General features: G+C 37.4%; 1 protein-coding gene across 2 annotated transcripts in view; it reads right to left on the reverse strand.

Moving 5' to 3' along the window:
• The window catches only part of znf362a (zinc finger protein 362a), a 37747-nt gene extending 22165 nt beyond the window's left edge, over positions 1–15582 (reverse strand). The window contains exons 1-3 of one of the 2 annotated variants that reach the window (XM_057846430.1): positions 14686–15582; positions 14054–14143; positions 6629–6771 (exon numbers count right to left, since the gene is read on the reverse strand). In XM_057846430.1, the coding sequence (XP_057702413.1) occupies positions 6629–6771; positions 14054–14143; positions 14686–14838 (386 nt within the window). In that variant the 5' untranslated portion in view covers positions 14839–15582. The remainder of the gene's footprint in view (positions 1–6628; positions 6772–14053; positions 14144–14685) is intronic. The other variant, XM_057846429.1, reaches the window with a different exon arrangement.
• Positions 15583–15872: the final 290 nt, after the last annotated feature.

Below are 15872 nucleotides of genomic sequence, written 5' to 3' on the forward strand. Positions count from 1 at the left end.
ACTCTCATACCTTCAGATACCTTCATTTTGTTTGAAACCTAAAGTTGTGTTTGTGTCTGCTTTTGTAAACAGACACATCATGGGCCTTGAGGAAATAGCTTTAAAAAAAATGAAAATAGATTAATAATTATAATTATTAAAAAAATGTTTGTTAAGAAGCAACCACGGGGTTGGCACTGGGCCACGAAACATCTTAGCCAATGTGGCTAAACAGTACAAAAATATTCTAACCGCATTTGAGTGTAGTTGGTCACAGCAATATTACATGATGTAAGTAATAAACCACCTGATCACCTCATTTTTAATTTTTTTCTCTGAAACTGGGGAAAAGCTTTTATGAGGGCAGCGCTTGACAGTTAGGTTAACTCTTATTGAACCCGAAAGTTGACTAAACGTTGAAAGATTTGTAAATGTGGACATTTTTACAGCGTGTAGAAAGTGGGCAGTCTCAGCTAAGCATTATCATGGAATTTTGACACAATACGAATTGTTGAACTGATCCATGAATAATCATCGATGTGAACTGAACATGAGGGATCCTTTCTGTGAATTAGCAACTCTAAATCAAAGCTTTGCATTATTTGTATGTGGTGTTGTGTGATTCGTCGTGTTCCGTTGTCAAAATGATTAGTCTACAATGATAATGTCATAGGAGAAAGAAATTATTTAATGATCAATAATTTCAGTATTTATTTTGTTTGCGTTAAACAGGTCTATAAACATCCTTGAAAGTGATACTGTATGAGATGCATAAATCTACATTTTATATATGGAAATTATGAACTTTTTTGATTTTTTTTAAGCACTTATTACAGTTTGCTCATTGATTCTCATAGGATTTAATCATGCAAAAATTCATCTTCACCTATATCGCAGAATTATCAACCTTACAATCATTGGAAAGTTAATTAAAACTCAGTAGTGGCTGGGGGCGGGCAGTACTCAAAATGTTGCTCCTCCCCCCGTCCTCCCATCATACTTTTCATTGGCGTTTCTGATAGCAATGACTTTAAATGCTAACTCTCCTTATATACTGGCATACAGTATGTAAGTAGACATGTGAAGATTACCGGTTTCAAGGTATACCGTGGTACGAAAATGTCAAGGTTTCAAAACCACAAAAATTTTCCGTCATACTGTGTCTAAGGTATTAGCAATTCATTATGTCCCAAAAATGCATGGAGAAATCCCTCGCTTGCACCTGCAAGGCTCAACCCTCCCCCACTGGTTGATGCTCACTGTCAGTGAGTCAGCTGTGGTACACGATGGGTGGAGGTGGTGAAACTCCTGAACTTTTTCCCCCATCGAAGAAAACGAAATCGCTGGTATTGGACTACTTTGGCTACAGAAAAGTTCTAGACGGCCGCGTCTTAAAAGAGGAGGGCCAACATGTTTGAGGAAGGTGTTTGCCGAGGAGGCAATACCTCCAATATGATTTTGCATTTATACAAAATGAAAGGTTAGTAAACACGTGATGAACGTTTCCCACCAGCTACTAGAGTTAACTCCAGCGTGTTAAGTGTGTCTGTTTATACTGTAATCATATGCGATACTGGCAGTGTGTATTATGAGACTGTTCCATGTGTCAATGCAGACAGCGGGCGACTTCCATCTGCCAAATTTACTTTTTGCCAATGTGGCGAGAATGGAAAATATTTTCCTCCCCACACGCCATTTCAATTTGCCAATGGCGATGTGGCAAGTTGACAGCATACACCCTTGATCAACAATATTACAGATATCACCGTCTAAATGAAAACCCCCTGGCGACATGGTGGTAGTGCTAATTTTCCATTAACGATCAAAACGAGGGTCAAAAGTCAATCTTTTTAGATAATGGGTGGCTGCTAAGAACTTTTGATGCCATGTGACCCCTTGGGCCATTTAATCATATCTTATGATCCTGAATTTCCTAAAATCGAATGGGAAATTAATTGATTTCCAATTTTGATTGGATTTCAAATATCATTGCAGTTCTGGAAAGCTCATCAAAGGCAGAAGCAGAAAATCTCATTTTAGTTATATTTATTTATGTATAAAAATAATAGACCAAAAACAAAGAGTGAAATAGAAAAAAATCATTTAAGGCTGAACAACAACTAAAAACATTGTGAAAACTTTTGTAAAAAATAAATAAATAAAAGATTAAATTGAAATGCTCAAAAACCATCCCATAATCTAAAAACCTGATGTCTATGGAAATGGCAAATAGTTTTTAAAAAGTAAAACAAAAATGAGGAGTTAAACAACAAATAAAAATGAAATAAATGACAAATAGGATGACACATGATACAAAATAATAAAAGGGTGACCGAAAGTAAAACAAGAAAATTATTTTCACGTATCTATAATAAAACACCAAAATATATGATAACAAATGAAAGGTAAAAGAAAGAAAAATGTGAAAAGCTAAAACGAAAACACTAATTTGTTACTCGTGTTTGCGGAGTTTTACTTAAAAGCAGGGGCGTAGGTTTGGTCTCAATATTGGTAGGGACATTATAATAGCATAACCTGCATGTACATTTTTTGATGGGGACGGGACATTACTAAGACTAAACAGATTTGGTGAATAGATTTCCCACTAATATGAAATGAATTATTTGATAGGCTAAATGATTAATGCAAAATAAATCTGTATTGATTTATACTAACTTTCACACTGCAATTTTAAAACTTCTTAATCTGATAATTTTTCTTAAATCAAGTTGAATAATTTTCTCCATCTTGTTTTGAGTGTAAAAGGCTAGTTAACAGATAAATGCGTCAGATTCTTCCACTTACTTTAGTTAAATATTACTATTTGTTCTTGTTAAGACCATACATCTAAAAGTTGGTCATTTTTCACCCAATTCAAGCAAAAAAAGGTTTCAAAAAATGTTTTGAACAATATCCATTCTTGAATCAAGAACATTTTTGACAAACAAGTTTTTTAAAGATGAAATATACAAGCTTTTTGCTTACAAAAGTCTTTTAAGCTTATTTTCAGCTAGTTATTATTTCTTATATCAAGAAATCTAAGTGAGCAAAATTGACTTGAAGCACTGGCAGATAATTTCACTTATTTCTAGTAGATTTACACTGAAAACAATGGAATTTTTTATCTTCCAAGTTTTAATGAGGTGAGTTTTTGCAGTGCATATGTATTGGTTCAGGTGATACACTGTTAGATTCAAACCTTTGTTTTCAAAAACTAAGAAAAGAAACATTTTGAAAACTTCCAGAATAAATGTCTGGGTTTTATTAGCAAACTTAAATTGCAATATTAGAACACAAATTATAGTAACATACACAAGAAATACAAACTTTATAATCATCCCTTTACTATTCATGAAGGCAAAAAAATAAAAATGTCTTATTAGTTATTACCATTCAGAATTGTCTGTCTAAATAAAATAAATATGACAAAAAAAAATTCTTAGGCAGGGAATAATGAAAATAAATAAAAATAGAACCTTCCTTCAGGTAAAACTACTATTTTTGTCCACAAGCACAGCCAAACTCAACAAAAAATGAAAGCTCCTTTGGGCTGCTTTAAGACCACATACATAAAATGAAAATGAAGGGGGTAAACCTTAGTTCACTACATTTCTTAAAGTTTTATTAACGTTAACAGTAGAAGACATTAGGTGTGGGAATCTTGGGGCACCTAACGATTCGATTACGATTCGGAGGCTCAGATTCGATTATAAATCGAATATTGACGTACCCACCCCCACCCGCTTTTAATGTTTTGTACACTAGTTCCCAAATTGTTCAAAAATCCTCTCAGGCTAAACCAAAGTAATATTTCATTATCAAGTTAACAGTTTAAAACAGTAAATAAAATACTCAAGTCCCCGTTCTGTATCAGCAGCTTTAAACTACATTCAGTTAATTCAAAGTTGTGAATCAACCATTAAATTTGTTAAAATGGCTTCCATTATTCCATAATTTCCCTTCTGTCTACTTGTCAAAGTTTTAAAACTGTTTCATCATTTAAAGATAATTCAAGTCAAGATTTTGCCGATTTAGGAGTATTTTAGATAAAAAGTTCATTAGGTTCGCTACAACACAACCTTCTGGAAAAGTCAACTGGCTTCAAGATGGCGGCTGTTTACTAACGCTGGGAAGCCTGTCATTTTGCATCTAGTTCTCTATACATGTTCTAATGCTGGCGACTGTGACACAAAGACGCAATGACTGAGTAGCGGAATGGCCTCACGTGCATATGGTGTCAGCAAAGACGAAAAATTCTGAATCCTGCCTCAAAAGTGGAAGAATTCGATTGCGGGGGATTAAGGGGGCTTGCTCCGCATGCATATCAAAGGCTCCCGTGGCGCGAGACCGCGCCGATAACGTCAGCACTCGTACACGTCACATTGGCCATGCGCAGCGGTGCTACTAAACATAAAAAACAGTACATATACCTGAATGTCAGCTTTAATTTACTGTTTTAATAATATTTTTAAATTAAATATGTTGAATGTTTCCATTTTTGTGCGTTTTTGAACAAAAGAAAAATGCCATAGCTTCGAGTGGGCGGGCATATTTTTTTCCGGGTTGAGGAACTTGGTGGGGTCAAAGTGCATCATTCGCTGTTGCCTTGTAAATCTGCACTGCCCCATAGGGCCTGGCATGAATACTACTAGAGGTGTGCGACATTTCCAATTCTTAGATTATTCGCGATTCGGCCCTGGAAGATTCGAGAATGATTCACAAACATCCAAATTCCGATTATTGAAATATGTCAAGGAAAAGCGGAAGTAAAACACACTCAACGTGCCGCGCGGTCTTCAGGACGCAATGAGGAACGGAGCGAGAGTAGCTAAACATCATGCTTGTCATTACCCGGCCCCTCGGGTAATGCCAATGCTCAACTCACGGCTCTAGTTCAACTCATGCCGCGAGATAAAAAAACAACAACATACCTGACTGCTGCCGACAGCTGCTACAAAGTACGTCCACATAATGTTACGGTAGATATCATTTTTATATAGCACTAGATTCAAATTGACTCGGTGGCGTTAGCAGCACATGTACAGAAAGCTAGATGCAGGCGTTAGTAAACGGCCGCCATCTTAAAGCAGTAGATTTCCCTGCAAGGCTGTTGTAGCGAACCTTCCAAGCGAACCTAATTAACGTTTTATCTAAAATACTCCTAAATTGGTAAAATATTGACTTGAATCTACCTTTAAAATAGTTTTAAAACTTTCACATGTCGAAAGTAGACAAAAGGGAAATAATGGAATAGCGGGAGCAATTTTAACGGTTGATTCACAACATTAAATTAATTGAATGTAGTTTAAAGTTGCTGATACAGAATGGAGATTTGAGTATATTATTTATTGTTTTTAACTGTTAACTTGATACTGAAATAGGCGTTTATTTAAGCCTGCGAGGCTTTTTTTTTTTTTTTTTAGTTTTTGTAACTAATGTACAAAACATTAAAAGCAGATAATAGCGGGGGGGGGGGGGGGGGGGTCATTAATAATCGATTTATAATCGAATCGTAGCCTCTAAATCGTAATTGAATCGTTAGGTGCCCAAAGATTCCCACCCCTAAATACTACATAGTGTTCATGCGAAATTTCGACATTGTTCGAAAGGAGACGGGCCCATATAAATGCAAAATTGAAATTTTTCATATTCTCGGAGAGTTACCTTGTAAACGGCCCCTAAGTGTGAACATAATGAAAGTACTGTAATTCACTTAATAATGGCAGTGTCAATTCTATCATTACAACATACTGGGATACAATCTAAATTACCTTTAAAACTAATGTCATTATATAACGCAAATAAGGTTGATTAAAAGTTAGTGGAGACAATTTGAGCATCCTGAAAAGTTGGTAGTGTTATGTCCCTACTGTCCCTATGCAAACCTACGCCCTTGCTTAAAAAGTGCATAATGTAAAAAAAAAAAAAAACAATACTAATAAAAACAAAAAGGTCAAACTTTTATTTCCCCCCAAAAAAAAAAAAAAAAAAATCAAGGCCTGTAAAAAAAGAAAAAAATACAAAAAACAAACTATCTGCTTGTTTTTGGGTTGCTGTTGTACAATCCAACATCATCATCTGCAGTCATAATGATGATTTAAAGCGAGATGACTTCTCGAGAGGCCGTCATTATGATTATTAATAACAACGCCAATAACGGGAGGCGATGTTGCATTGTGCTGCTTTCGAGTTGCGGCAGCCACTCTTTCCCTTTTCTCTCATTTTTCCTGCTCGTCTGCTTTTCCTCCAAAATGAGACAAAAGGCAAACAAAAATGGCAGCCTCTTTCTCGCTTTGGATTTTGGCGAGCGGAGCGGTGGGCGCCGTCGTCACAGCCGAGCATTTTGCAGCTTTAAATATCCCGGCTTGAAGGGGGGAAAAAAAACATTGACACTTCCTCGAACAAACACGTCAATGTCTTCTTCTTCATGGAGGATGTGAGGATGCATCAGCACGCCTCCTCCGCACACAACAACAAATGGAACATTCGTGCACATTGGACGCAATGTCGTGCACGCGTGGTTCGGTTTGGGTTCGGTTTATTTTTTTTTTAGGTTTAAATGGCAACTTAGTTTTAGAACGACTTGCGGAAGGGGCGCGTGGAACACGCCACGGGGAAAAAAAGGGTTACACGCGAAGGTTCTTCTTACCTGCCGGAACCACGTCCAGAACCCGAGGCAGGCTCGTCCGTCTTCTTCTTTTTCGTGTCGTTTTGCAGTCGAGTGGACTCGAAACCTTCCGGGTCGCCCCTCCGTTCACTTCTGGGTCCTCCTGCACGACGGCCAGCAGAACCCTAGCAACAATTCCACCTAGATTATTTTTTTACTCCCCCTTTCTCTATTTTTTCCCTCTTTTAACCCATTTTATGCCACCGTGTTTTGGGGGGGCTTTTTTGGGGAGCGTGAACGCGCTTCCTCCATGTTGGGAGAAATCAAACGCGTGAACGAGCGCTAGCTGGCCTGATGTGCACGTGTAGGGAAAAGCAGCAGGGGGCGCTGCTGCAACGTCTCACAGACATCGTGATTTATATTGGGAAGGATTTGATGTTTCTTGGATCAAAGCTATTATTAACTCTTTCAGGGACAGTGGTCACCATAGTGGACATCCAGCTATTCAAAAGCCATTGACAACACTAGACGTCCAATCCATTCTGTCCTATTTATTATTATAAAAAAATACAATAATGATGAATAATTGTTAAAAATAATAATAATTGTTAGTATTTTTTTAAAATAAAAAAGTCATTTGCTCAAAAAAGTGTTTAAGGTCTTTAGTGTGCACTTTTAAATAGCATTCATGCATGCATTCATAATTTAATTTATAGGTATATTTAGCAGTTTTTTTGTGGGAATATGTGTTTGAACCATTTAAGAGCATTGTAAAAAAACAAAAAAGTTTTATAAAAAAGTTAGCGTTTAAGCAGCATTTAAGCTAGTGGTCTTTTGCTATGTAAGTTAGTCAATTGTTCTATTGTACTTAGATCCTGATTTTTTTTTTTATACTCTATGAGACTCAGCTCAGGTATTTTAATTTTTTATGTTCCTTATCCGATTACTCGATTACTCAAACTAACTAGTTCATCAATTAATCGACTACTAAAATAATCAATAGTTGCATCCCTAGTCCCTTCTAAGTATTAAATATAGCATAAATGCACCAGCCCCTTGTGTATGTAATATTACTTTCACTTGCTCCCTGTGTTGCAGCTGTGTCTATATTGGCTTTTGCGACAACCATTGTTGTGAGCACATTTAATCAGAGGTGGGTAGAGTAGCAAAAAAATTTACTCAAGTAAGAGTAGCGCAATTTAAAAAATATATCACAAAAGTAAAAGTAGTCATCCAAAAATGTACACAAGTACAAATAAAAAAGTATTTGGTCAAAAGAATACTCAAGAAATGAGTAACATTGTGGGCAACTGCTTATGATGTTTGATTTTCTTTTTAAAAACAATGTTTTTTTTTTTTTATCTGTACAAACTGCTAATACTGTACTTTGAATAAGACTATATATCCTATTACATAACCATATTAAGCCAAAGAAGTACCCCCCAAAAAAATCATTGGATTCCAGCGAGAGAGAAAAAATACAGAAATGAAGCATCATTTGTCCAAACAGCATGAGTGCCCTCTAGTGGGGAAAACATACTCCCTATTTTGAAACTTAAAATGATCATATTACGGTTTTCTGTGGTTAAGCAGTGCCAAATAAAAACTAGGAGAGAGGTTCAACTTGCGCTTTCAAGTCATGTTAACGGCAGCGCTCTATGTCAAATATTGAATTTCTTACAGTGCCTTAAAGACGCCACGTGATTGAACAGGTCGGCGTGATCATAGAACAGCAAGCTTGAGTCTCATTGGTATAATGGAGTCATGTGATTATTGTTGCAACGTCTGTTAGTGAAACTGATAGCGCCACTGTTGCGCCACTCTGGCAAAAAAAAAAGAAAATCTAATGTGTCGAATAAAGAGGAGAAATGTAACGACTAGTGTAGCCCAAAGTGGCGGAGTAAGAGTAATGTTTCTTCCTCACAAATCAACTCAAGTAAAAGTGAAAAGTATAGCCTACTACGCTACTTAAACTACTCTTAGAAGTACATTTTTTTCAAAAAAGTTACACAAGTAAATGAAAAGGAGTAAATGTAACACGTTACTACCAGTGTTGTTAATAACGGCGTTACAATATAACGGCATTACTAACGGCGTTATTTTTTTCAGTAGTGGGTAATCTAATTAATTACTTTTCTCATCTTGGCAACGCCGTTACCGTTACTGAGGACGGAAAGGCATGCGTTACTATGCGTTACTATATTGGTCGAAAAGTCTGAGGGAAACGGACTCACCGAGACGGCAGAGCAGAGCAGGAGTAGGGAGGAGACAAGAAAGTTGTGACGCCGAGCAAACGCGATGCTAGGTAGCTCCAATAATACATGTTGTAGCCGATAGCTAGTACAAACTACGCCCGCGTGTTATGGTAGATATGGTAGACATGGTAGATATCACATGCACTGTACATAGATATAACTAGATGCAAAATGACAGACATGGCACTAAATGAGTTAGTAGACAGCCGCCATCTTAAAGCAGTAGACTTTTTAGGACGGCTCTCTTGTAGAGAACCTTCCTAGCGAACCTAAGTAACTTTTTATCTACAATACTTCTAAATAGGCAGAATCTTGACTTGAATCTATCTTTAAATAATGAAACAGTTTTAAAATTTTCATATGTCGAAAGTAGAGAGAAGGGAACTAATGCAATAATGGGAGCAATTTTAACAACTTTTAACAGTTGATTCAGGGTAAAGGGTAAATTAGGGTAAAGAATTGGGCTCGGGCCAATTGTACCAAAAACCTTCACAAAAAACTTCACATAGTGTGGCCAATGTTTTTTTTTTTTTTTTTGAGGGGAAAAAAAAAAGTAATTATCACCAATTACTTTGCCAAGTAACTAATTACTCTTACATTCAGGTAATTGAGTTACTAACGCAATTACTTTTTGGGAGAAGTAATTTGTAACTATAATTAATTACTTTTTTTCAGTAAGATTAACAACACTGACAGCTCTGCATTGAACTAAAATGAATCATAGCTAACTCAAGCAGGGCTGTCAACAGACTTGCAGGGGCCCGGGGACAAGAGAACATTATAGGGACCCCCCGCCCCACCCCTGGCTTGTCACAACGACATTTGCAGTATTTTTAATACTTTGCAAGCAATGACAGTGTAAATTTTTCAATTATTTAATTTGAGATGGACAGTTAAATTTAACAGACCGTAATGTGATGTGACACAATGCAAACAAACTATTTCCATCTATTGTCCCAAGTAGGCTACAAAACAATACAACTGAGAGTGCTATGCCTACCTTCTAAGCAACAAGACAGTATAACTAAACATACTGTGCCTGCCTCCTCCACATCCCTTGCTATAATACACAGGAGTGCTATGCCTGCCTGCTAAGCAACAAAACAGTATAACTAAACATACTGTGCCTGCCTCCTCTACATCTGTTGCTATAATATACAGTGAGTTGTAAACCCAAGATAAATCCAGCCGCCGGACCCAAGTCTGTTCAGCCTCGCGCACCTGCTCCCCACAGGCTAACATATCCCTGATCTCCCATCACCTCTCTCCTCGGCTCAACGCGAGCAGCATGTCTTGTCATATCGCTTAATAGGCTACAAGCGGCCAGTGACAGACTCAAATCGAGCTTTGGTGATCACGAATGTAAACGTTCAGTTTTAGCAGCTGTTGTTCACTTACCTACATGACCGTCCACAGCCAACTCTAGCTCTAATTCTCTGGCTTCTTGCCCCCCTTTTAAAAACTTCATCATTTTTTCTCATTCACCTCTGATCTTGATCTCTTTTTATTTTTTCTTTTCTTTTCTGCGCACCCGATTTATGATGACACGCCATGTTTAGAGTTTATAACAATGACAGATTTTAATTTCCCGCTTCAGGGCATGTACGTAGTGTAGCCTTGAGTGCGCCAAAGTGGGATCAAATCATTCTCTGCTAAGACAGATGGGGTGGGGGGAGCGTTGTGCAAAAAAAAAAGAAAAAAATATACTGTATATTTGAAATATTCAATATGTTAAAGTTTTTAAGTATATGTCAAGTAGAACATAATATTTAATCAGACAATGATTTAAATTAGGACTGTCAAACGATTAAAATTTTTAATCGAGTTAATTACAGCTTAAAAATTAATTAATCATAATTAGGGCTGTCAAACGATTAAAATTTTTAATCGAGTTAATTACAGCTTAAAAATTAATTAATCGTAATTAATCGCAATTAATCGCAATTCAAACCATCTATAAAATATGCCATATTTTTCTGTAAATTATTGTTGGAATGGAAAGATAAGACACAAGATGGATATATACATTCAACATACGGTACATAAGGACTGTTTGTTTATTATAACAATAAATCAACAAGATGGCATTAACATTATTAACATTCTGTTAAAGCGATCCATGGATAGAAAGACTTGTAGTTCTTAATAGAAAAATGTTAGTACAAGTTAGAGAAATTTTGTATTAAAACCCCTCTTAATGTTTTCGTTTTAATAAAATTTGTAAAATTTTCAATCAAAAAATAAACTAGTAGCCCGCCATTGTTGATGTCAATAATGACTTAGTCAATGCTCATGGATGCCTATAAAATCAGTCGCACCCAAGCGCCAGCAGAGGGCGGCAAAACTCCATAAAACACAACAAGTGAGCGTTTCAATGTGTACTGTCATTTAAAACTCTCTGAGCGGGGCATCTGCGTTAATTGCGTCAAATATTTTAACGTGATTAATTTAAAAAATTAATTAACGCCCGTTAACGCGATAATTTTGACAGCCCTAATCATAATTAATTACAATTCAAACCATCTCTAAAATATGCCATATTTTTCTGTAAATTATTGTTGGAATGGAAAGATAAGACACAAGATGGATACATACATTCAACATACAGTACATAAGTACTGTATTAATTTATTATAACAATAAATCAACAAGATGGCATTAACATTATTAACATTCTCTTAAAGCGATCCATGGATAGAAAGACTTGTAGTTCTTAAAAGATAAATGTTAGTACATGTTATAGAAATTTTATATTAAAACCCCCCTTAATGTTTTCGTTTTATTAAAATTTGAAAATTTTTAATGAAAAATTAAACTAATGGCTCGCCATTGTTGATGTCAATAATTACACCTCTTACTCATGGTGCTGATAGCTATAAATTCAGTTGGACCCAAGCGCCAGCAGAGGGCGCCAAACACAAAAAAACAAGTAACAAGCAGACATTACACTGCTGTCATTTTAATCTAAACGGGCCATGTGCGTTAATTGCGTCAAATATTTTAACGTGAATAATTTAAAAAATAATTACCGCCCATTAACGCGATAATTTTGACAGCCCTAATTTAAATAAAAAAGAAATATGTGAATGTATTAAAATGAAATAAGGGTCATTCAGAGGCAACATACCCGCTTGCCCCTCCCGTCGAAAGGCTTGAACGCAAGGTGTGTGCCATTGTTGTGACTGTACTCTTCTGCCCTCATCTTATCAAATTTATTGATTCAACCTTGATGCGTGAAAAATATACAGATGCGTTACCCTCCCAAAAATGCAAAAAAAAAAAAACTAGCTGACCGCTGTACGTGCATGCCCTCCACTTGCTAACTTGTAACGTAGCAGCAATGCAGGAACCAATAATTCCATAATTGGCGAATTAAACAGCCTTTATTTAAGAAAAAAATGCCTCCAAGGATTAATAGATACTGACCCATTCTACATAGCTACCAAGTATCAATATGATCAGTTCACGAATGAAGGAGGTGTAAGACCTCACAGTTAGTGTCTACAAGAACGACCACTACCTGAGTGGTGACTTGACATGTTTTCAACCTGTAATAAAAAGGAAAACTTTTCTTTTAGCAGCGGGCTAACATACAGTGCCCTCCTTAATTATTGGCCACTTAGAGTGTTTGGTTCCAAAAAGCTCAATCTTGGTCTCATCTGACCAAAGCACACGGTCCCAGGCTTCAACTGGGACCGTGTGCTTTGGTCCCAGTTGAACTTTGTACAAGGCTTCAACTGGGACTATGTGCTTTGATATGAGACCAAGACTGAGCTTTTTGGAACCAAACACTCTAAGTGGGTCTGGCGTGCCACGAAAGATGTTCATGCTGAAAAGCACCTCATACCCACTGTGAAGTATTGGGATGGGTCAGTGATGCTGTGGAGCTGTTTCGCTTCCAAAGGCCCTGGAAACCTTGTTAGGGTGCATGGCATCATGAATGCTTTGAAATACCAGGAAATTTTAAATCAAAATCCGTTGCCCTCTGCCCGAAAGCTGAAGATGGGTCGTCACTGGGTCTTTCAGCAAGACAATGAACCTAAACATATGGCCAAATCTACACAGAAATGGTTCACCAGGCACAAAATCAAGCTCCTCCCATGGCCATCTCAGTCCCCAGACCTTGTTTTGTTTGCAAAAGGGGGTTGTACAAAGTATTAACACCAGGGGTGCTAATAATTGTGACACACATTATTTGATGTCAAATAATTATTTCTTCATGTGGGATTTTTTCCCCACTGAATAAATGCACTTGTATTGAAGGTTGGATTTGTCTCTATTTTTTCCATTAAGGTCCCATATTATTTGAATTAAAAAAATATTAGGGGCTAAAAAACACAGCTTAACCAGGGGTGCCAATAATTATGGAGGGCGCTGTATCAGATAGCAAAAGCCAAAGGGAATCGTGAATAAAAAATATTCTTCGCTGAAATGGCAGAACAGATGAAGATCTGTCATGAAGGGGGCGGGACTTAATGAATGGTCACTTTCAATGAAGGAAATGCGGCAAAACTAGTTTAATTCTTGACATCAGGGCCGGCCCAGCCTATACGAAGACTATGCAGCTGCTTAGGGCCCCTGAGCACAAGGGGGCCCCCAATCTGACAATTGTTTAATTTATATTCTATTTTGTTTACTACAGTTTTCTTTATTTGACTTTTGTTAGTTTTGATACTTGATTACGAGCTTAAAAACTAAAAGTTCTTCCTTAACTTCTTTCTTTCCTCTTTTAGAAAAAGGTTTGGCGCTATCTACTGTAAATACTGACAACCATTTGGGGTGAGAAGTTTGAAGTATGCAGTGCAACAAAATCTGATTAATATACAAAATATGGACGAATGGGTTGGATTGCATGTATGGGTTTCACAGTACACTGCGAGGAAATGGTGGGCCAAAAATATGGGCCCCTTTGCATTATTTTGCTTAGGGCCATTGAGGGCAAAAGACCTACAATCCATGAGTTAATTCCTTTTCTCTTTATTTTTTTGAAGAAAGTGGGTTAAAAAAACGCAAATCAATAAACAGCAAATGATGATAACGAAACACTTGACACGGTCAAAAATGTACAAAAGGTTAGTTCTCATAATACTTGGGTAGAACAAGTTACAAGGACTATAAAAGTCAACAAGGCCTGAGGGTCAGCACCCACTAAGTGTATTAACATGCAGTTGCCTGAACAAGTGAAATCCTTCCCTCTGTGTTTCTTTCTCACCTTGTTTGTCCTGACACGCTTTTCTCGCGAGGCAGTCAGTTGCCCGACTGGTTCCCCTTCTTGTCTGTTCAAACAGTGCCACGCCCGCCACTGCTCCAGGTGCGCCCCAGGAGGCAACAGAGGAGGGGTTGAGAGGGGGTATTAGTACAACAAAAAGGGGGTGGGAAGGGATAAGGAAGAGAGTGCGTTGAGAAGCTCCCAGTGACATGCGGCTCTGAAGGCTAACAGGTAATCTAAACATGTTTTTCAATGAGTCTCTCCATGTTCACTTCAGTGTTATGTTGTGTCAGTGTGCAGTGGTTGGACATCAGGATATAACTCAGTATTACATCCCAAGCTACTGAAATGTTCTCACTTTGCTGCAATTTGTTTGCGAACAATTCACCTTAAAGTCTCTGTGCTGGTTTCAGTATATTTTACTTACATGTGTGTATTTTAGTTTGAAAGGATTTGAATTATGTGTGTGAAAGTCTTTCTGTTTTTATGCTCTCCTGATGGTAAACTGTACAAAGTTCAAGTATCGACCTCCAAGCACTGGATGGATATAAGAAACAAGTGCAGAAATAATGATTACTTATCTAAGAGCGTCTGATGTTTTTGAGCTGATGGCCCTGGACGTGAAAGTGGAAAACCTGTTTTGCGCCTGGTTTACCCGCAGACATGGACGGCACGTTGGACGGCGCGTCGGTGTTGTGCGTGTTCAAGCTGGTGTGCGGCCTCATGTGCTTGCCCTCGCTGGCGACGTCGCGCAGTCCAGTGGGATTCTGCGGTTGCTGCATCCTCATCTTCACAGACTTCTTGCTCACAGGTGCATGCCTAGAAGGTCCTTGTTTTCTATGCCCTTTGCGTTTACAAAAAATATACTGTTCTTTGAAAACTAAAGTGGCTCCAAGCTGAGAAGAAATCTTTGGTCAATTGAAGGTCCTGTTTCTTTATCGTGCACACAACTTTTTGATACAATGAAAACAATGAGATCCAACCAGTCTGACAAGATCAAGTTGACCAAAAGATTTCTAGATGCAACCAAATGCTACCATCCAAAGAAGTTAAAGAACAGATGACAAATGAAGTAACTGACATTTCAAGAGAAGAGTAGAGAAACAATGAAAACAAAGGAAAATTTGTGAACCATGGAATTCACTCATAGACTCCACCATCAGTTGACAAGACAGCTCCCACAGACATTGCAACACGCCTTCCCGTAGGGGGCCGACCCAAGCAGAACGTTGAGTTGGCTTTCACTGTGATAAACTCAAACACACGCTGCGTTCTAACGCTGGATTTAGGTGGAAATAGGACGGAGGTTTTGCATACAAGCAGGCAGGGGTGTCTCAGGACTGATCTGGTCGAGGAGTCAAGGTAATTATTATATAAAATAGCGACATGCATGCACTTTAAAACGGGAAAAAACAAATCAATGGATAAAATAGTATAACTTGGCTTGAAATATTTACGTAAAATGAATGATAACTGCCCGTTTTTTGCTTTTAACCAAGAATCTGGACTGTTTTACTTTCATTTCAATAGAAATTCCGCTATTTAGGCATTTATTTACAAGAATTTTCAACTTAAAAAGCTCTTTGTTTTGTGACGGCCGACATGTTGGATTTTACATCACTACACAATAGCAGAATTAAAGTTGTGATTGTATATAGAAAAATGCAAATTTTGCTTTTGTTGAATAAAATTAAGAATATTCTTCATGCTTTCCTCAAGTATTAAGTTCCTGTTGCCAAAATTGAGTGGTTAATTAGTTGTAGAAAACCTGCTCAAAAAAAAAAAAACAAAAAAAAAGTTGCTATTATGGGCAAAAACTTTT

The sequence above is a fragment of the Corythoichthys intestinalis genome, chromosome 9, assembly GCF_030265065.1.
Source record: "Corythoichthys intestinalis isolate RoL2023-P3 chromosome 9, ASM3026506v1, whole genome shotgun sequence".
In the NCBI taxonomy this organism is placed as follows: domain Eukaryota; kingdom Metazoa; phylum Chordata; class Actinopteri; order Syngnathiformes; family Syngnathidae; genus Corythoichthys; species Corythoichthys intestinalis.